This window comes from Lithobates pipiens, unplaced genomic scaffold, assembly GCF_037356315.1.
Source record: "Lithobates pipiens isolate NorthernLeopardFrog02 unplaced genomic scaffold, aLitPip1_a1.2 Scaffold_18, whole genome shotgun sequence".
In the NCBI taxonomy this organism is placed as follows: Eukaryota; Metazoa; Chordata; class Amphibia; order Anura; family Ranidae; genus Lithobates; species Lithobates pipiens.
The window spans coordinates 624,056,995-624,078,959 of NW_027507758.1; the positions used below are offsets into that span (position 1 = coordinate 624,056,995).

A 21,965-nucleotide genomic window follows, 5' to 3' on the forward strand; every position below is an offset into this window, starting at 1 on the left:
GCACCGTGATAGAGTCATCTGACACCAGCACTGTGATAGAGAGTACTGACATCAGCAGCGTGACATAAAGCACTAACACCAGCACCGTGATATACAGCACTGACAGCAGAACCGTGATAGAGAGCACTGACATCAGCAGCGTGACATAAAGCACTAACACCAGCACCGTGATATACAGCACTGACAGCACCACCGTGATAGAGAGTACTGACATCAGCAGCGTGACATACAGCAATGCCACCTGCACCGTGATAGAGTCATCTGACACCAGCACCGTGATAGAGAGCACTGACATCAGCAACGTGACATACAGCAATGACACCTGCACTGTGATAGAGTGATCTGACAACAGCACCGTGATAGAGAGCACTGACATCAGCAGCGTGACATAAAGCACTAACACCAGCACCGTAATATACAGCACTGACAGCAGCACCTTGATAGAGAGTACTGACATCAGCAGCGTGACATACAGCAATGACACCTGCACCGTGATAGAGTCATCTGACACCAGCACCGTGATAGAGAGCACTGACATCAGCAGCTTGACATAAGGCACTAACACCAGCACCGTGATATACAGCACTGACAGCAGCACCGTGATAGAGAGTACTGACATCAGCAGCGTGACATACAGCAATGACACCTGCACCGTGATAGAGTCATCTGACACCAGCACTGTGATAGAGAGTACTGACATCAGCAGCGTGACATAAAGCACTAACACCAGCACCGTGATATACAGCACTGACAGCAGCACCGTGATAGAGAGTACTGACATCAGCAGCGTGACATACAGCAATGACACCTGCACCGTGATAGAGTCATCTGACACCAGCACCGTGATAGAGAGCACGGACATCAGCAACGTGACATAAAGCACTAACACCAGCACCGTGATATACAGCACTGACAGCAGCACCGTGATATACAGCACTGACACCTGCACCGTAAGCAGCCCCAGGAGGAAGTCAGCATAGCACAGGGATGGTGGGAGCCCCTCATAATGAGCATAGCACAGGGATGGGGGGAGCCCCTCATAATGAACATAGCACAGGGATGGTGGGAGCCCCTCATAATATGCACAGCAGAGGTACAGCCCCAGGAGGAAGTCAGCACAGCACAGGGATGGTGGGAGCCCCTCATAATAAGCAGCCCCAGGAGGAAGTCAGCACAGCACAGGGATGGTGGGAGCCCCTCATAAATAGCAACCCCAGGAGGATGTCAGCATAGCACAGGGATGGTGGGAGCCCCTCATAATATGCACAGCAGAGGTACAGCCCCAGGAGGAAGTCAGCACAGCACAGGGATGGTGGGAGCCCCGCAGCCCCAGGAGGATGTCAGCATAGCACAGGGATGGTGGGAGCCCCTCATAATAAGCAGCCCCAGGAGGATGTCAGCATAGCACAGGGATGGTGGGAGCCCCTCATAATATGCACAGCAGAGGTACAGCCCCAGGAGGAAGTCAGCACAGGGATGGTGGGAGCCCCTCATAATAAGCAGCCCCAGTAGAAATATGACACCGCTCAACCTCTTCAAACAGGAGGGTACGGGCATATAGTACGGTGTGCTTTTTTTGGACAAGGAAGTGAGCCAAATTAAGAAAGAAGGTCTGTGTGCTCGATTAAAAAAATTGTTTATAGACATATACATGGTCTACTGGTCACATGTGTTGAATTCCTCCGAGATCCATGCCTCATTCATTTTTAGAAATGTGAGGTAGTTAACACTGTCGTGAGCTAGGCGAGTACGCTTATCGGTCACGATCCCCCCTGCTGCGCTGAACGTCCTTTCAGACAGGACACTGGATGAGGGGCAAACCAACAGTTCGATTGCAAATTGGGCAAGCTCTGGCCAGAGGTCAAGCCTGCCCACCCAGTAGTCCAGGGGTTCATCACTCCTCAGAGCATCCACATCGGCCGTTAACCCGATGTAGTCGGACACCTGACGGTCTAGGCGTTCCCTGATGCTGGATCCGGATGACACCTGTGGATGGGTCGGCTGAAAGAATGACCTCATATCCGAAGTCACCAACACATCTTCAAACCGGCCTCTTCTTGCAGGCGCTGTTGGATTGGTACCCGCAACTCCTTCTCTGGGAGTGGGAATTGCTCCTCTGCCAGCGCACGCAAAAGCAGAATGCAGCATTTCTCGAAGCAAGGCCTGGAAGTGCTGCATTCTGACAGCCCTCTGTGACGGCGGTAACATTTCCGCCATTTTGTGTTTGTACTGGGGGTCTAAGTACGTTGCCACCCAGTACTGGTCCTTGACCCTTATGCTTTTTATACGGGGGTCCCTATTAAAACACTGGAGCATGAAGGCCCCCATTTGCACTAAACTGGAAGCGGTGTGGTGGCCTGGCTCCTGCTCATCATCCAGGATAATGTCGTCCTCTTCATTCTCCTCTCCCCATCCATGCACAACAGGGATCCCAGAAAGGTTTAAAGCATGCTCTTCTTGCTCCTCCTCATCCGCCCCGGCACCATCCTCCTCTGACTCCTCTTCAGACTCCTGTTGTTCACTTGTCTCAGATAGAGTAGCACCCCCTGGGAATTCATCCAGCATTGCGTCTTCCTAATCTTCCCACTCCTGCTCCTCCACAGCTTGATCAATGACACGACGCAATGCACGCTCCATAAAGAAGGCATAAGGTACCATGTCACTGATGGCGCCATGGCTGCGACTGACCAGTTTGGTGATCTCCTCAAATGGCCGCAGAAGTCTGCATGCATCGCGCATGAGCAGCCACTGGCGCGGTGAAAAAACCCCCAGCTCCCCAGAACCTGTTCTGCCGCAGAGTTCATACAGGTAGACGTTAACTGCACGTTTCTGCTGGAGCAGCCTATCAAGCATATAGAAGGTTGAGTTCCATCGCGTCGGGCAATCGCAAAAAAGGGGTCTGACCGGCAGATTGTGTCGCCGCTGAATGTCAGCAAGGCGAGCCATGGCCGTGTAAGATCTTCTGAAATGGGCCGAGATTTTTCTTGCCTGCCGCAAGATGTCCTGGACCCCAGGGTATTTGACAACGAATCGCTGCACGACCAAGTTTAAGACATGTGCCATGCATGGCATGTGCGTGATTTTGCCCTGTTTCAATGCGCTAAGCAGATTGGCACCGTTGTCACACACCACTTTACCAACTGTCAAATTGAGCGGTGTTAGCCACTGATCTGCCTGTGAACGCAAAGCTGAAAGGAGTGCCGGGCCAGTGTGGCTCTTGGCTTCCAGGCACAACAGACGCAGCACGGCATGGCAACGTCTCACCTGGCATGTTGAATAGGTTCTGGGGAGCTTGGGCGGCGCAGCGGAAGAGACGCTAGCAGCGGAAAAGGAGGAGTCAGCCGAGGAGGAGAGGGAGGAGGATGGAGTAGGAGGAGGAGGAGAAGAAGAACCAGGCCTGCATGCAATCCGTGGCGGTAAAACCAAATCTACACGGGTGCCACGGGTTACATGCTTGACGGCCGTCAGAAGGTTCACCCAGTGGGCAGTAAAAGTGATATACCTTCCCTGCCCCTGTTTGCTAGACCACGTGTCTGTGGTCAGATGTATCTTGGCACCGACACTGTGTGCCAGAGATACATTCACTTGCCGCTGAACATGGCCATATAGCTCTGGGATGCCCTTCTCTGAGAAATACTTCCTTCCTGGGAACTTCCATGGTGGTGTTCCAATGGCCACAAATTTTCGAAAGGCCTCCGAGTCCACCAGTTTATATGGCAGTAGTCGGCGGGCTATGAGTTCTGACAAGCCAGCCGTCAACCGTTGGGCAAGAGGGTTATCCGGCGTCATCATTTTTTTACGCTCGAACATTAGGCCCACGGAAGCCTGCCTTTTTGCAAAAAAACGTGAGCTTGGTGTGATGGAAGGTGGAGTGGAGGACAATTGTGAGGAGAGAGGAGAAGGAGAAGTAGAAGACGAGGCTGGACGGTGAGAGCCTGGAGTGTGGCTTTGTGTGTTCCGTTGCTCCCACTGGGCTCGGTGATGGCTGCTCATGTGCTTAAGGCGGTCGTCCCTAGGTGAGTGTTGGGCTTACCGCGACTAATGCGTTGACTGCAAAGATTGCAGATGGCAACGCTATTGTCAGCAGCGGACACGTTAAAAAAAGCCCACACTGCGGAGCCATGTGCCGGTGTCCTGGGAGCACCAGATGTGACCGTACATGGTCGATGACTCGCTCCTGATATATTAGCAGTCTGCTTTGTCCCTCCTGTGCAATGTAAGTTATTCCTGTTTCTCCTCCCTATCTGCTGGTCCATATCTCCCTCTGAACTCCCCTCCTCTTCCTCTCTTATGGGCACCCACGTGACATCACTAGACACGTCATCATCGACGTCACCTTCCCCACCGCTATAAGTAGAGATCTCGGAGTAAGCAGCAACCCCGGGGACCAACCTCCTCCTTGGGCTGATCTGGGTACTGTTGTCAGACTGCTGAGTAGCGGTTGTTGCTACCTCCTCTTCCTGATCCAATACCAAGAGTGGCTGCGCATCAGAAATGTCCTCTTGATATGGATCGGAAAATAATTCCTGTGACTCAAGCGGAAGGTATGTGGTGGTGGTGGTGTTTTTGGTGGTAGTGTCTTTGGGGGTGCACATAGCAGAGAGTGAAGAAGAGGGTGCAGATCGAGAGGATGAGGAGGGTGCAGAAGAGTAAGGCTGAGTGAGCCACTAAACCAAGTCTGGTGCGTCCTTTTAAGTAATTGAATGCACCTTCTGCAACTTCCCACTTTGGCTCAAGCCTGTTGCTCCTGCCCTACCCCTACCACCCCTGCGGAAGGGCTTACCTCTTCCTCTGCCTGTCATTTTTTAAATGACCCTGTGACAAAACTCTCAGTCCCTATACTGATAAAGGACTGCTGCAGTATAGGGCAGCAGTCAGACTCAGCAGTAGTAGTGCACCTCAACCCTATGTATTGTGGACCTATAACAGTCCTTAAGGAATAGCAGACTGTACCTCACTCAACCCTATGTACTGTAGCACCCTAGACCTTACCAGTCCTTATAAGGACCTTTGTGGAACAAGTAGGTTGTGAATGATTAGCAGACTGTACGTCAGTCCCTTTACTGATGAAGGACTGCTGCAGTATAGGGCAGCAGTCAGCAGTAGTGCACCTCAACCCTATGTATTGTGGACCTATACCAGTCCTTAACGAATAGCAGACTGTACCTCACTCAACCCTATGTACTGTAGCACCCTAGACCTTACCAGTCCATATAAGGACCTTTGTGGAACAAGTAGGTTGTGAATGATTAGCAGACTGTACGTCAGGCCCTATACTGATGAAGGACTGCTGCAGTATAGGGCAGCAGTCAGCAGTAGTGCACCTCAACCCTATGTATTGTGGACCTATACCAGTCCTTAACGAATAGCAGACTGTACCTCACTCAACCCTATGTACTGCAGCACCCTAGACCAAGTTACCAGTCCTTATAAGGACCTTTGTGGAACAAGTAGGTTGTGAATGATTAGCAGACTGCACATCAGTCCCTATACTGATGAAGGACTGCTGCAGTATAGGGCAGCAGTCAGCAGTAGTGCACCTCAACCCTATGTATTGTGGACCTATACCAGTCCTTAACGAATAGCAGACTTTACCTCACTCAACCCTATGTACTGTAGCACCCTAGACCTTACCAGTCCATATAAGGACCTTTGTGGAACAAGTAGGTTGTGAATGATTAGCAGACTGCAGCAGAAGGGCAGCAGTCAAGTATAATATTCTTTTTATATTTGGAAGAAAGAATATTATACGTGTACAAGCCTATTACCATACCAGTCCTGAAAAGAACCTTTGTGGACCTAATAGTAACAGCTACTGATTAAACTGACTGTCCCTCATTGCCTCACACACAGCTTCCTGCCTGTCCCTATTTAAACTGACAAAACAGAGGCTGCTGGAACAATAACTTGAATAGCACTTTTATGGACCTAATAGTAACAGTTAATGATTATTAAACTGACTGTCCCTGCAGCACACAGCGTCCTGTCCCTTTCTGTACACTGACAAAAGACACTCAGGCTGCTGCAACAATCACTCACTAGCACAGCACTGCCTCAAACCTATATCCTGAACTACACCTAACACCTATACCAGTCCTGAAAAGAACTTTTGTGGACCAAATAGCTAGTGATTTGGGTCACTGCAATCTCTCCCTGCTCCACACAGCAACCTCTCCCTATAGTGACAGAAGAAAGAATGTAAAATGGCCGCCGGATCGGGTCTATTTATAAGTTAGGGGGAATGTCCAAGTGTCCATGTGCTGTAATGTCTCAATTGGCTGTCCTGTACCCCATGATGGATGTGTCATCATAGGTCAAAGTTCTTTTACATAGTAAACACGGAAGTCCGCCGGGCGAATGGCGGCAATAGTCTGCCGATTGGGCGGACCGCGAACAGCCAAAATTCGCCACGAAACGACCGCCGGGCGAACCGTTCGGCCATCCCTACTGTTCTATATATCTCCACTCTAACACACTACAAGAGATTTCTATTGAAAGTTACCTTATAGTGTGGGTGGGACTATGAGTACTGAGCTGTGATTGGAGAAAGTCATCATCACATTGTCCAATCAGGGCTCTGACAGTGCTAATTGGCGAAGCTTTGCACCTGACCAGTGGACCCCCTAACCAGCGAAATATGGGCATATTTTAAACAAAATAATGGGTTTGGCTTAAATGGGGCATGGCTCAAAGCGGGTGTGGTTTGAGTCTGAGATGAACGAGGGGTGGAGGGAAGGAAAGAAAGAGGGAGGAAGGGACAGCAGGCCCAGATCCTACACCACAATAGCAATATGTGTATTCCATAAAGTTTAACACTCAGCAGATAAAGATACTCCAAACACCTGGTGTTGCCGCTTCAATCATCCCGGCACCATGGTTGTTATGGTGTGAGGATGATTGAAGCGCATTATTTCTCTTATTACATTGTAATATAAAATAAAATCATTCAACTCACCATAATGCAGAATCAGTGGAAGCCCTGAGCGTGTCACTTGCCACCGTCGCTTGCCACCAGATGCCATCAGGTGTCCCCAGCAGAGTCCCTTCTTACACCAGGCGTCCCCAGCAGTGTCCTTCCTTAGGTCAGGCTTCCCCAGCAGAGTCCCTCCTTACACCAGGCGTCTCCCGCAGAGTCCTCCCTTACACCAGTCATCACCAGCAGAGTCCCTCCTTACACCAGGCGTCCCCAGCAGAGTCCCTCCTTACACCAGGCGTCCCCAGCAGAGTCCCTCCTTACACCAGGCGTCCCCAGCAGAGTCCCTCCTTACACCAGGTATCCCCAGCAGAGTCCCTTCTTACACCAGGTGTTCCCAGTGGAGTCCTCCTTACATCAGGTGTCCCCAGCAAAGCCTCTTCTTACATTAGGTGTCCCCAGCGGAGCCCCTCCTTACACCAGTGTCCCCAGCGGAGCATTTCCTTACATCTGGTGTCCACAGCGGAGCCCCTCCTTACATCTGGTGTCCCCAGCGGAGCCCCTCCTTACATCAGCATCCCCAGCGGAACCCCCCCTTACATCAGTGTCCCCAGCGGAGCCCCTCCTTACATCAGTATCCCCTGCGAAGCCCCTCCTTACATCACTATCCCCTGCAAAGCCCCTCCTTACATCAGTGTCCCCAGCGTAACCCCTCCTTACACCAGTGTCCCCAGCGGAGCCCTTCCTAACATCTGAGCCCCTCTTTACATCTGGTGTCCCCAGTGGAGCCCCTCCTTACACCTGGTGTCCCCAGAGGAGCCCCTCCTTACATCTGGTGTCCCCAGAGGAGCCCCTCCTTACATCTGGTGTCCCCAGCGGATCCCCTCTTTACATCTGGAGTCCCCAGCGGAGCAACTCCTTACATCAGCATCCCCAGCGGAGCAACTCCTTACATCAGCATCCCCAGCTGAACCCCCCTTACATCAGTGTCCCCAGCGGAGCCCCTCCTTACACCAGTATCCCCTGCAAAGCCCCTTCTTACATCAGTATCCCCTGCGAAGCCCCTTCTTACATCAGTATCCCCTGCAAAGCCCCTTCTTACATCAGTATCCCATGCGAAGCCCCTCCTTACATCAGTGTCCCCAGCATAACCCCTCCTTACAACAGTGTCCCCAGCGGAGCCCTTCCTTACATCTAGTGTATGTTTAAAGGTGTTGGATGAAGTTTAGTTCCTCAAGAAAAATGGTATCATCATCCCAATTATTGAAAATTGAAAATAGTTGGAGATACGGGACTTTAAGGATACCAGAATACAACATACAAAGATATGAATAAAATAACAAAGAAATGTTTATTGAGACAGATTTAAAAGAACATATGAAACCATATCTGTTATAGTAGAACCATACTCGTAGCTCCTTAGAAACATGACAGGAAATACAAAGTTCAAATAACTAAATCATACTGTTTACATTTTTTTTACATGTTTCACCTGTAAGACTTCTTCAGGAAAAAGTCACAGAATGCTTAATTGCAGTGTACAAAAAGATACATTCCCAATGTGTATATAACTAGAAATATTACGTGGCTCCAGAACCCCCCTGTCCCCAACAAAATCTCTGAAAGCAGATACTCCAATGCACAACATGATAATACATGTAGCCCCTACCTCCAAAATAAGAGGGCATAGGGATCAGATCCAATGCAGAAATAGTTTCCAAAGAAAAAGAGGTCCTATTTTGCGCATACACCAGAGGAATGGTCCATATAGTGCCAGATAACCCGCAGAGAGGGGTAAAGTTTCTACAATCTTGCTTCCATATCATAGATATACATTGCCTGTAAAGACAACAGGTCATAAAGGACAAAGATTAGAATAAACTTAATAGACCATAAATATAGGGAAGGAGGAACATAGTCAAGACAGGCTTCTAATACTGACTGCAACCTACCTCCCGCTAATGAATAAGTATGACAATCAGAATGAATTGAGGAGCTCAGGTTGACCATACACTGGACAATCACCTGATAAAAGGTAACCTGACAGCAACGAAGTCTGTGTACAAATAATATATAAAGGAGTTTGTCACAACATTGGTGCTGTAGCACCCAAAAATGGCTAAAGAAAGAAACTATTGTCTATATTTATCCATGATACAAAAGCTCTCACCTTTTTAAGACTCCCGTCGCTCCAAATATGGGTATCCCAATAGGGCCCCACTCAAAAAAGAGCCACCACACATGGAGGGGCAAAAATCATTACTCCTGAGTAGAGGTCAAACGCCTCCCCAAAGGACAGCCAAATTGCTCACCAAAGGTAACCTAATCCAAACAACAACAATGCAAATCAGAACATGACAAACGCACAAAATTAAAAAAAAAAATGATTGATTATAATCTCGCAGACAAGACGTTCAATACCTTGGCGTTACGATGCAAAAGTATCCCGAGCTCCTCTGTACACCACTGCCGGCTATAACAGACGGCCGGGTTTAAATAGCCCCTCCTTACACCAGTGTTCCCAGCAGAGCCCCTCCTTACATCAGTGTCCCCAGCGGAGCCCCTTCTTACATAAGTGTCCCCTCTCATTGGACACATGGGGCGGAGAGTTGGTGGCAGCTCCATTTTCCGTCTTCCTCCCGTGCGTTCAGTGGAGAGGAGAGGGGCCTCCAATCCATGCAGCCAATCGACTTCTGTGTACAAGTGTCTACTTGTACACTGAAGAGAGAAGCTGATTAGCTGCACGGATCGGGGGCCCCTCCCCTCTCTACTGAACACAAAGGGAAAGCTGGAAAGAGGCCATCTTTTTGTAGCCCACTGCGGTCTTTGACAAAAGCAATATTCCAGGGTTTTCATCGGGACGGACTCCAATTGGGATGAGAGTCCAAAAATCGGGATTGTCCTGGGAAAATCCTGACTGTTGGCAAGTATGCAGGTGCAAGGCTTCATCCAATTAGGCACCTAGAATGCATTGTGAAGCCTGCAGTGCATTGCGAGGCACTTGTCAAATGGGCGAAGTTCGGGTCGAACTTTTGTTTGGCTCGAACTGTTCGCCCATCTCTACAAATAACCAGAACATGGAACAGGAACAATTTGAAAGAGCTGCTCCTTCGAACGATCAGTACAGCGTGGCCAACCAGTCATCCGCAGCCTCTAGGTTCTCGAAGAACTGAACACAACCCCCAGGAGGGTCGCGCAGGCGACTAGGATACAGCATACTGTAGGGAATTTTTTTTCATAAAGTTTCCGCTGGATTGCAATGAAAGATTTGTGCTTCTTTTTCCACCTCAGCTGAGAAATCTGGATACAGGTGAACCATGGTGTTATAATACGGTAAGGAGGGATGTTTCCTAGCCTCACTGAGGATACAATCAGGATCTCTGTCATTTAAGAATGGGACTAATTCCGCGTACACACGATCAGACTATCCGGCGGACTTAGTCCGGCGGACAACCCGCCGAACTTTGCAGCAGAGGTCCGCCGGACTTTCTGAACGAGCGGACTTGCCCAAACAAGCCTGGACTTTTGAAATGAACGGACTTGCCCACACACGGAGTAAAGTCCATTCATTTTGAATTTGGCTCCAGGTAGACGGAACTAGCGAAGGAAGTCAATGTTGCCGCCTCCATCGGCAAGATTGGCACCTCGCTAGCCCCGTCACCTGGTATGGATTTAAAGGGGAACCCCCTACACCGAAAAAATGGAGTGGGGGTCCCCCCAATGTCCATAGCAGACCCTTATCCGAGCATGCAGCCCCGCCGGTCAGGAAAGGGGATGGGGACGAGCAAGCGCCCCCCCCCCCTCCTGAGCCGTACCAGGCAGCTTGCCCTCAAAGTAAGAACAGAAGGAAGAAGAAGACGGCGACGGGTGAATGCCCCTCCAGGGGCATACCAGGCCCTTAGGTCTGGTATGGATTTTAAGGGGAACCCCCCTATGCTGAAAAAACGGCATGGGGGTCCCCCATAATCCATACCAGACCCTTATCTGAAGATGCAGCCTGGCCGGTCAGGAAAGGGGGTGGGAACGAGCGAGCGCCCCCCCCCCTCCTGAGCCGTACCAGGCCGCATGCCCTCAACGTGGGGAGTGGGTGCTTTGGGGAAGGGGGGTGCCCTGCTGGCCCCCCACCCCAAAGCACCTTGTCCCCATGTTGATGAGGACAAGGGCCTCTTCCCGACAACCCTGGCAGTTGGTTGTTGGGGTCTGTGGCCGTGCTGCTTATCAGAATCCAGGAACCCCCAGATTCTGCCCCCCCCACCCTATGTGAATGATTATGGGGTACGATGTACCCCTACCCATTCACCTGGAGGAAAAAAGTGTTAATAAAAAAACACAACAAAGGTTTTTAAAATACTTTATTAGACAGCTCCGTGGGTCTTCTTCCATCTTCAGGGGTCTTCTCGCCGGACTCCTCCGCTATCTTCTGCTCTTTTACCGCTAGCTCTTTTACTAGCGGAGGAGCCCGGCTTTCTCCTTCGTCGCCGCCGCCATCCGGGGGTCTTCTTCTGACTTCGGGGGTCTTGTCCCGCTCTTCGGTTCTTTTTGCTGGGCCTCCGCTATCTTCTTACAGATCTTTTTAAGATTGGCCCGGTCTTGTCACTGTCGATTGAACCCCGGGGCAAACATTTTCTTGGGCCCCTCCTTGTAATTTTGCTCTCCACCTGCTCTGAGACATACAATTAATAGCAGCTAGATTCAAAATCAGATTACTGAATCAGATCAGGCAGCGATTGGTTGGCAGAAGTTACAGTGTATCGTTACCGCTCACTGACTGGCTGCTAGAGGTTAAATCACATATTATGGCTCACTGATTATTTGCTAGAGGTTACAGCTCAGGACTTATGCTTGTTGATTGGTTACTAGAGATTACTGTACATAAATACTGCTCACTGATTGGTTAGTAGAGGTTACTGGATATCCTTACCACTCACTAATTGGTTGCTAGAGGTTACTGCACATTATTACAGATCACGGATTGGTTGCTAGAGGTTACTGCATATCCTTACTGCTCAATGATTGGTTGCAAGAGGTTAGTGCACATTATTACTGCTCACTGATTGGTTGCTAAAGATTACAGCACATTATCTCCTTACTGCCTGCACACCATGGACTGGGGAGGTGAGGGGACCCATCAATAGACAGAAAATGCCTAGGAATACTAGTATTCCTGGTATCAGTGGCAATGCTGGGGGGGGGGGGGGCGTGATCAGTGGCAATGCTGGGGAGTTGATGGGATCGGTGGCAGTTGTGAGGGGATGGGATTAATTAGGAGGCAGTACACTGTGGCAAATTCTGAATCATGTAGAGCAAAGCTGGAAATCTTTGGCAAGTTTATAGTGGGGGATTCTACACTGACAACCAATGTAATGGGAAATTTACAATGAACACCAATGTGAGGGGGAATTTGCACTGACCACCCTGTAATGGGGGATTTTACGCCACCCACCAATATACAGAGGGATTTCTACACTGACACCAATGTGTCAACAATATTAACATATATAAGAGCCACCGATCCGCGGCTTTTTACATATTAATGCCGCCGCTATTTACATATCAATGCAAGGTATTTACATGTAAACATGGGGGCCTGCAGGTGAGCCATCTGCACATGGCAATAGGGCAGAGCTAGGCAGCATTAGTAACAGAACTTCACACTGAGATATCGGGACAAAACTTCAGGAGACAAGGGAATTTTAACTTGGCTAGTTGGCAAGTATGAGGCAGCTGCTTTGGGCCCCACAACAATGATGGAGCCTAGGGCAGCTGCCCCTTTTGCCCTGCCTTAAAGATGACCCTAATCAACCAGTCAGGATAGCAGAAGCTCCTCAGGCTAGCGCCCGCTCAGCTCTATTTCCAGCCACACCCCCTCGCCTGATCAACGACTTGAATGAACATCCAAATGACCCCTTCCACTAGGATAGGAAGGTTGTAAGTGACCTTCAGAGATAACCAGGAGGGATCCAACCTTGCATTTGTCCTGATCCAGTGTCTATCAAACACTCTACCTGGTGTCCGTTCAGCGCAGAGATCATGGCTCATAACATTTTAGGTGTCAAACCTGGGCAATGTGGAAGTAGTTCCCACAGGTCTCCCCCTCTGCCCCAGGAGTTTTAGTTTAAAAGAGAAGTTTTTTTTTGTAATCATACTTACCTTTCTCCCACTGGCTCTAAGGCTGAGAACAGAGAAAGTAAACACAGACGATCGCTCACTAGGCTGTGGCGGGGGCAGGAGTGGCTCACTCAGACTCTCAGCCAGGTATTGGTCAAGGTATCTGAGTGGATCCCAACCATATGGTCGTGATCTTTCCCCAGCCTGGAGCGGCTCTGTGATATCAGCTGACAGCGGACTTCAGCCCCCTGTCTGCTGAAAAGGGGACACAGGAGTGCAGAACGAACCACATGAGTACAGCCAAATGAACTTTCCCCATACTTCTCCTTTAACAGCTTGTGTGGGGAGACTCAGTTCTCCTCCCACCCACAATTCCTCACCTGACCCTTTCCTTCTGCATGGCCCTGCACCTTTGGTTCTCATCAGGGCCCCCCCCCTCAATGGATTTCCAAACACCAGAACCTCCCTTCTGACAGTTGAAAAGTCTTGTCAGATGGATGCGATAGAGTTCGGCAAGTTCCACACTATCATCTCAATGGCAGAAATGTGGAAGGGAGCCATAGCCTATGTCAGCACATGCCTGGGGATCTATCTCCTTTCCACAAATGCTGAATGGCCTCTGAAAAGCAAGAGAGACAGTCTCACCCTATTGCTGTTCCTGGAGAAGGGAGTGATTTCTCCATAGACATCCTACAGCCGCATAATTATATGGGCAAAAGATGGAGCAAATTGCATCAGGCAGCACCAGAATAGCTTTCCTGGCATCCTCTTCCAGGGAGTTGATAGCCACATCAGAAAAAAAGTTTAGTGAGGATCTGATAGAGGTGGGCTGTACTCCCAAATCTTTCCTCCCGATCTGCCAAGGGCATAGTCATCTCGTTAAATTTTGGGAATCCCAGAGGCCCTCATCCCCAGAAGAGAACGGGCTTTGCATAACCTACAGACTACGCCATGAAATTCCTCTTACCCGACGCGTACCGTCTGTATGTAGAGTCTTTGAGAGTTTTGTGACGTCATCACATTGGGCAGAACATCAGTGCTATCTTGGACTACTGGTTTGATAGCCCTGCTATTGTATATGAGCTCTCTTAAAGCAACATCTTTGTGGGAGTAACTTTAAAAAAAAAATTATATATATATATATATATATATATATTAAAAGAAAACATAAGGTTTTACGCTATGGAGTTTGTTCTTGCTCTTGTCCTGTGAGTCCCTTACTAAAGAAGACTTGGATATAAGGAAGTGCCTACACGAAAGTTTCAAGAGGAGCACCTGGCGCATGCATTTTACGTCTCTCACTTTTTTTTATGTTATCTGTTAGCGTACTGTTTTGAATTCTACTACACCTACAGTATATTCTTTTTTAGCTTATCAGGTGACATTATGCAAACATGAGTTATATATAAAAAAAAAAAAAATGTTATTAGGCTAATTGCTGAGCTGGTTGAATGTTTTCCATTGATTTCAAATGGAAAATGCCTAATTTAGCCTCTCAATTACACTAATTCCTATAATAAAGCACCAACTAAAGACTAAATGTGGTATTTTTCATTTTTAATCAATGGCTGGTTTAAAACTGCTGGTTTAATTAACTTGTGTTCGTCAAAGACTACTGTCCTCATAAGTGTATGAGTATGAAGCCATGCCTGACGAAGTTAAAGCGGGAGTCCGCCGGGACTCCGTGTTTTTTTTTTAAAAGCCAGCAGCTACAAATACTGCAGATGCTGACTTTTAAAATAGTGACACTTACCTGTCCAGCGCGCCCGCAATGTCGGCACCCGAAGCCGATCTCTAGATCGTCTCTCGGGTGCTGCCGCCGCCATCTTGGGTATGGGAATCAGGAAATGGAGCCTTTCGGCTTCATTTCCCGGTTCCCTACTGCGCATGCGCGAGTCGCGCTGCGCAATAAGGACGGTCCCCGCTGCCTCTGGGATCTGTGTGTTTCCCAGCAGGCAGCGGGGCACTTGCGGAAAGGGGCGCAATCTACGCCCCTTTCCGCAGAGAGCTATCCCGGAAGTGGGTGCAGATACCTGTACTGTACAGGTACCTGCACCCCCCTCCCCCCTGAAAGGTGCCAATTGTGGCGCCGGAGGGGGGGAGGGTTCCGATGAGCGGAAGGTCCACTTTAGGGTGGACCTCCGCTTTAATGCAGTGATTTCTTATGATGTCAGCTCCATCTAGTGGCCATAATGCAGTACTTTTCCTGAAACCAAAACAATAGCAACATACCACATTATGACCATCAGCCATAAATATTTTTTATGCCTGGAAAAATGCTGGTCACATTCATTTAAATATGTTTTTTTTTTTTAACAGACCTCCAAGTGTTAGTGAAAACTTACACCACAAAATGTACTCAACAAAAGGTAATGACACCATGTTTATTATTCTACTGCTATCAATGGCCAACACGGTACAACACTTCCTCCATGTCTTTGGTGATCTCTGATCTCCTTATCAACTGTTTCTTACATGATGAAGATCAGCCATGGAGTATATGTGAGGTGTATATCAGGGTGTGCTTCTTCCCCACATGAGAGCTGTGATGTCCAGCAACATTCATATAGAAGACATTTCCCGCACTCAAGGCACTAATACACCTCGAGGGTTGTGTGGGATCCCTGATGTACAGGAAGCCAGGACTTCAGTGAGGAGCAATTCCCTCACTCAGGAGTGCAAAGTGGCTTCTCCCCCGTGTGAGATCGCTGATGTCTGTATAGATGGGACTTCTGTGAAAAACATTTCCCACACTCAAGACAGGAATGTGGCTTCTCCCCCGTGTGAGATCTTTGATGTCTGTAAAGATCGGACTTCTGTGAAAAACTTTTCCCGCACTCAAGACAGGAATACGGCTTCTCCCCCGTGTGAGATCTCTGATGCGTGTAAAGATGGGACTTCCGTGAAAAACATTTCCCACACTCCGGACAGGCATACGGCATCTCCCCCATGTGTGATCTCTGATGCTTGCAAAGATCGGACTTATGTGAAAAACATTTCCTGCACTCCAGACAGGAATACGGCATCTCCCCCATGTGCAATCTCTGATGTGTGTAAAGACTGGACTTTTGGGAAAAACATTTCCCACACTCAGGACAGGAATACGGCTTCTCTCCAGTGTGAGATCTCTGATGAGCGAAAAGTTCTGATTTCCTTATAAAACGTTTCCCACACTCAGAACAGGAATATGGCTTTTCTCCCGTGTGTAACCTGTGATGTATTTGAAGATTGGACTTATGTGAAAAACATTTTCCACACTCCGGACAGGAATACGGTTTTTCCCCTGTGTGCAATCTCTGATGCTTGGAAAGATCTGCTTTTGTTACAAAACATTTCCCGCACTCAGAACAGGTAAGTGGCTTCTCCCCTGTGTGATATTTCTGATGTCTGTAAAGATTGGACTTCTGTGAAAAACATTTCCCACACTCAGGACAGGAATACGGCTTTTCACCTGTGTGAGACCTTTTATGCTTATGAAAATGGGATTTGAAAACAAAACATTTCCCACAGTCAGGACAGGAATACGGCTTCTCCCCTGTGTGGGATCTTTTATGCACATTAAGACGGGATTTAAAATGAAAACACTTCCCGCACTCCGTACAGGAAAACCTCCCATCTGTTGGAAGGACGGCACCGTCCCTCACAGTCTGAGGTTCCTCAGGATAAGAGGAATACGATGGTCCATCTACACTGTGTGGTGCCGGATGGACATTTGAGGTAGTCGGGTTTTCTCCTGGACTATACTGTGTGATGTCCTCATCTTCTACTTTACAGTCTGGAGACAAAGTGAGACAATCCTCTGAGGTTTTCCTCATCTCCCGTCCATCTACTAAAATAGAAATAAAAAGATTATTACTAGACATGAGCTGATTGGTTCCCCTAAACCAGGACTCCGCCCACATCAGGCAGCTTTGTCTCTGATGATCTTACAATTCCCCCCTCAAGGTAACTAGTAAATGGGTCCTCTGATCTCCTACCAGATCATTTCTTTATTCATGGACCTTAGTCAGAGAGTGAGGAAACAACGAGAACTGTCTTTTATAGGAGTGACAGTGATGAGGGGATTATAGGACGAGTGTCCCCTCCCCCTTTATCACTCATTGCCATCTTCCCAACACAAGAAGTCCTGCACTTCCTTATTTAGTCCATGATTTAGTGATGAATAACAGCGGGGCTGAGCCCCACCAGAGGTCAGAGAGTGAGGATTGGGGGAGAACAACCAAGATGAAGACTGGACTGATCCTGAAGATTACCATCGTTGGGTTATCGACACCTCCCCCATTATCACTTTCTGTTTAAGGCTAGAAAGTTTGAGGATATTATCACATTATTATCAACATGTAAAAGTCTGTGCTCCAATCAGATATAAAATGTTCATCTGGTAGAAAATGGGTGCAAAAGAAGTAAAGCCTATGTAATGTACAACATATTATATATGATACAAAAGTTAGGACTATACAATATCAGAATGATTTTAGGTACAACAAACATATATAGTACAGAGGACAGGAGTATGGAATGCACAGGATAGTTTATACAGTGGAGAGTTTAGGAGTATGTAATGTACAATACAGAGTCTATAGTGAAGGGACAGAACTATGTATGGTTAATGACCCACCTGTTCTGATCTTTGATGTCCCCGTTATTCCATCCGCCTCTGTAGACTGCTGATCATTCCTCACATATGTTTCTTCATCTTTTGCTTTAACATCAACTTTTATATCTATCAGATCTTCACCCTAAACCAAGAGAAAGGGAGATCAACAATAACATCTGTATAACAAAAGCTTTAATATTGTGACATTACCAAAAAGGATCCACACATTGTCTCCACAAGCCCATGTTCTAAATACTCCTTCCCACCAACCTTGTAACAGTGAGGGATGGTGCGATCTTCCTGTATGGAATCCCAGGAATACAGAGGACGGGGACATCCCTCTGGTGGGTTCCTGGTATTAGGTGGCTTCATCATATCCTTGTGTCCTTCAGAAAACTCCTCCGTCACTCCATACTCCTCATCCTCCTCTTTGTATTCTTCTTTAACAACAATATTATCATGCCCGAGGATTCCACTCTGAATATATATAATAAACATTCCTTGTAACAAACATGATATGTTTAAATCATAACTATCAATAATTGTTCCTCATCTACCTGATGATGGTGGGGGATGGTGTGACCTTCCTGTGTGGAATCCCGGGAATACAGAAGACGGGGACATCTCTCTGGTGGGTTCCCATTACTGGATCCATCTGTAGGAAACACACACACTGACTGAATACATTGTTTCTATGTGTTTATCAGATGATGGGGGATCTAGGTGGAGCCTCCGTACTGCTCTCTCCTTTACAATAAAGTCTCCTCTTACCCGGTGATGTGAGGGGCGGCTGATTGTCCATCATGACGTCCTTGTAGAGATCCTTGTGTCCTTCTAAATACTCCCACTCCTCCATGGAGAAATAGACAGTGACATCCTGACACCTTATAGGAACCTGACACACACAATGATACAGTCACCATCCAGACACATCCCTTGTCTGTTACTGGATAATGTCCCAGAATTCCCGGCACCGCTCACCTCTCCTGTCAGCAGCTCCATCATCTTCTTGGTGACTTCTAGAATCTTCTCCATGTTGTGTCTCTCAGGTTTTAGGGAGTCGCATGGAGGCTCTGTGATGGTCATATGATCACCTGACTTCAGAAGAGGAAATCTCTGTATTGGAAAACCAATAGGAATATCATGTTAGAATCCCAGAATCCTCCTCACCTCTCCGGTCAGGTCTGTGTTTTATTAATAGGATAAGATTGATGTCATGTGACCTCCCAGAATCCTCCTCACCTCTCCGGTCAGCAGGTAGATGATCTCCAGGGTGAGGTTTAGTATCTTCTCAGTCATGTGACTCTGGTCCTCCTCCATCCTCATTCATGCCGTCATTTAATCTATACAGGTCTCCTTGTAGACGGATAACTTTATTAAATGAAAGTAAGAATTATTTGGATGGTGTTGGTCACACAATAATAGGATGTGGATGTGAGGGGGTAATAGGAGGGTTGCTGTACATTTTAGAACTACTGCCCCCATGGGAACACATTTAGTCTGGACTGCTTAGTGTTTGTTACATCTTGGAGGACCCAGGACCCTCTTGGTCTGCCAGATCAGAAATTCCACTTTCTCTGTTGGGCATTTTCTTTTCTTTCTGAACTGGTTTGCAGCTGAAACAGAAACTCTCTAAGAACAAGTGCTCACCAATAAGTGAAGGAATTCCCTTCTTCATCTTACTTGATATTCCAGAACAAATCCTCTGACCAGTGAGACAATAAGGTGGTGGTTAAGATTGCCAGTTCTGTAAGGTCTAAAAAAAAAAAAGTACAGGTGGGGTGGGAGAGTCATCATAGACCCAGAGAGCCCCCTCTCCCTAAGCCCTTGTACACACGGTCGGACATTCCGACAACAACGACGGATTTTGTCCGAAACTGGTGTTGGATACACACGGTCGGACAAAGTTGTCTGAAAATCCGATCTTTCAGAACGTGATGACGTAATTTAGTTACGACGGGACTACGTTCAGGCTAGTAGCCAATAGCTTTGGTCTAGGAATTTGATCTGAGCATGCTTGGCACTTTGTCCGTTTGGAATTCTCTACACACAATCGGACAAAGTCCGATCAGATCATGTTGTCGGAGGGTGTTATAGCCCAGCTCTAAAACTTTGTCCGTCGGATATTCCAACGGAAACAGTTCGATGGAGCCCACAGTCGGATTATCCGACAACACAGTACGATCGGACATTTTCCGTCGGAATGTCCGACCATGTGTACAAGGGCTTAGAGTCACCCTGAGCCCTCCAGACTCTTATTCCGAAGAGCCCCGCAGCCCGATTACCCCCTTAAGGGTCCCAGAGTCCTTAACCACTTCAATACCAAGCACTTTCGGCCCTTCCTGCCCAGGACAATTTTCAGCTTTCAGTGCTGCCGCAATTTGATTGACAATTGTGCGGTCATGCAACACTGTACCCAAACTAAATTTTTTATCATTTTCTTCCCACAAATAGAGCTTTCTTTTGGTGGTATTTGATCACCACTGGGGTTTTTATTTTTTGCTAAACAAATTAAAAAAGTCTGAAAGTTTTTCTTTGTTTGGGTTATAACATTTTGTTTTCTCCTTCACTGATGGGGCGGCAATGATGAGTTGGCACTGACATGTAGAATTGATAGGCACTGATATGCAGCACTGATGTGCACCAATAGGCGGCACTGATGGTCACTGACAGGCGGCACTCATGGGCACTGACAAGTGGCTGCGATGGGCACTCACAGGTGGCACTGATGGGCAGCACTGATGATGAGGTACTGATGAGGTTTTGACGGCTGTTACTGTAGGGCACTGATTGACAATGTGATAGGCACTTACTGACACTGTGGTGGGGACTAATTGGTACTTTATTGGGCACTGACAGGCGATCCTGAGGGGGCACTGACTAGCAGCTGATGGGCACCTTTTTGGCAGCTGTGGTTGCACACTTGATGGGGCTGTGCTGATAATCAATGTGCTGATTATCAGCATAGACCTCCTCTCTGACAGGGAAAGCTGCTTATCGGCTTTCCATGTCAGAGCGAACCGAGGAATGTCATTTACTGGCACTTCCTGGTTCACTCGATGATCAGCTGTGATTGGTCACAGCTGATCACGTGGTAAGACGCCTCTGTCAGAGGCTTTATACCACGATCGGAGATGCGGCTTGTCCCGAGGGCGAGCACCGGCATGTTATCCTGCTGGATGTCATATGAAACCCAGTGAGGATAACAGAACCATTTCCCAGTCATCCATCTGCTATAGGCCGGGCAGGCGTGGGGTAAGCTACATTACCCCTTCAGAGACTCCTGAAGCCTTTTCAGCTTTACTAAACCCTCACAGCCCTTCGGCTCCTCTACTTTCCCTCAGAACCTTCAGTATTTTCCTCCCTCTGACACCAATGATGGAACATATTCTTTATGGCAGGCTGGGGAATATTTTATTCCTCCTGACCAGCAAGGTAAGGGGCTTTATGCTCCATACTCCTGACCTGCACTCCATCATTGTGTTGGCTGCATATTGTAATGATTGTCCACTTGCTGCCTGTGTAGTGTAATAATTGCCCTTTGTAGGCCATGTATGGTCAGGATGGTCATTGTCTTGTCTATTTATTGTCAGTGCTGTTTGTTTAGAGAAATGTTTCTTAACTCCAGTCCTCAAGTACCCTCAACAGGTCATGTTTTCATTCTTTCCATTATTTTGCACAGGTGATTTGATCCATGTCACTGCCTTAGTAATTACCACAACCGTTTCATCTGAGGGAAATCCTAAAAACGTGACCTGTTGGGGGATACTTGAGGATTGGAGTTGAGAAACATTGGTTCAGAGGACCATATTACTAGACTTTATCTCCAAAATGAAGAGAATGTTGCGGTAAGTGGGGAAATGTTCTGCCCCTGAAGGGGTTAATCTAGGTTTCCACACTATATATGTGTGTATCATCATCTGCTGGAGATAAAAGACATCACAGTGACTATGGAGGAAGAGGACGGACATGACGGGGGTGGGTTACTGGGTGTAAATAGAAAATAAGATCTTATTACCGCCTCTGCTGCCACTTCCAGCAATGTCTTCTCTCTACTTCATCCCGACTCACCTCTCGCCCAAAACTTCCTATTTATTCTTGACATCACTTCCCGTCTTCCATAGAGACTTCCTGTCTTTATTCTTGTCTCGGTATAAGTGAGATCACCACCTTGTGGAAGTCAGAGGAACTGCAGCCCCGAAAACCGTTTCATAGTGTGAACACGGCCTTGTGCTGTGTGTATATGTACTGTCCATAACATTCTGACCACTGACAGGCGAAGTGAATAACATTATATGATTTTATCATTACAATGGCATTTGGAAGTGGGTGGGATATATTAGGCAG

The 21,965-nt window shown here is 47.8% G+C and overlaps 2 protein-coding genes across 2 annotated transcripts in view; one reads left to right on the top strand and one right to left on the bottom strand.

The window, feature by feature from the left end:
- LOC143986866 (uncharacterized) overlaps window positions 1–21,965 on the top strand; it is a 273,378-nt gene that overhangs the window by 123,949 nt on the left and 127,464 nt on the right.
- The window catches only part of LOC143989440 (uncharacterized), a 35,178-nt gene continuing 28,590 nt past the window's right edge, over window positions 15,378–21,965 (bottom strand). The window contains exons 2-8 of the mRNA XM_077489567.1: window positions 18,861–19,374; window positions 18,600–18,734; window positions 18,390–18,513; window positions 18,176–18,273; window positions 17,889–18,095; window positions 17,640–17,760; window positions 15,378–16,850 (exon numbers count right to left, since the gene is read on the bottom strand). Coding sequence (XP_077345693.1) covers window positions 15,688–16,850; window positions 17,640–17,760; window positions 17,889–18,095; window positions 18,176–18,273; window positions 18,390–18,513; window positions 18,600–18,734; window positions 18,861–18,944 — 1,932 coding nt within the window. The 5' untranslated portion in view covers window positions 18,945–19,374 and the 3' untranslated portion in view covers window positions 15,378–15,687. The remainder of the gene's footprint in view (window positions 16,851–17,639; window positions 17,761–17,888; window positions 18,096–18,175; window positions 18,274–18,389; window positions 18,514–18,599; window positions 18,735–18,860; window positions 19,375–21,965) is intronic.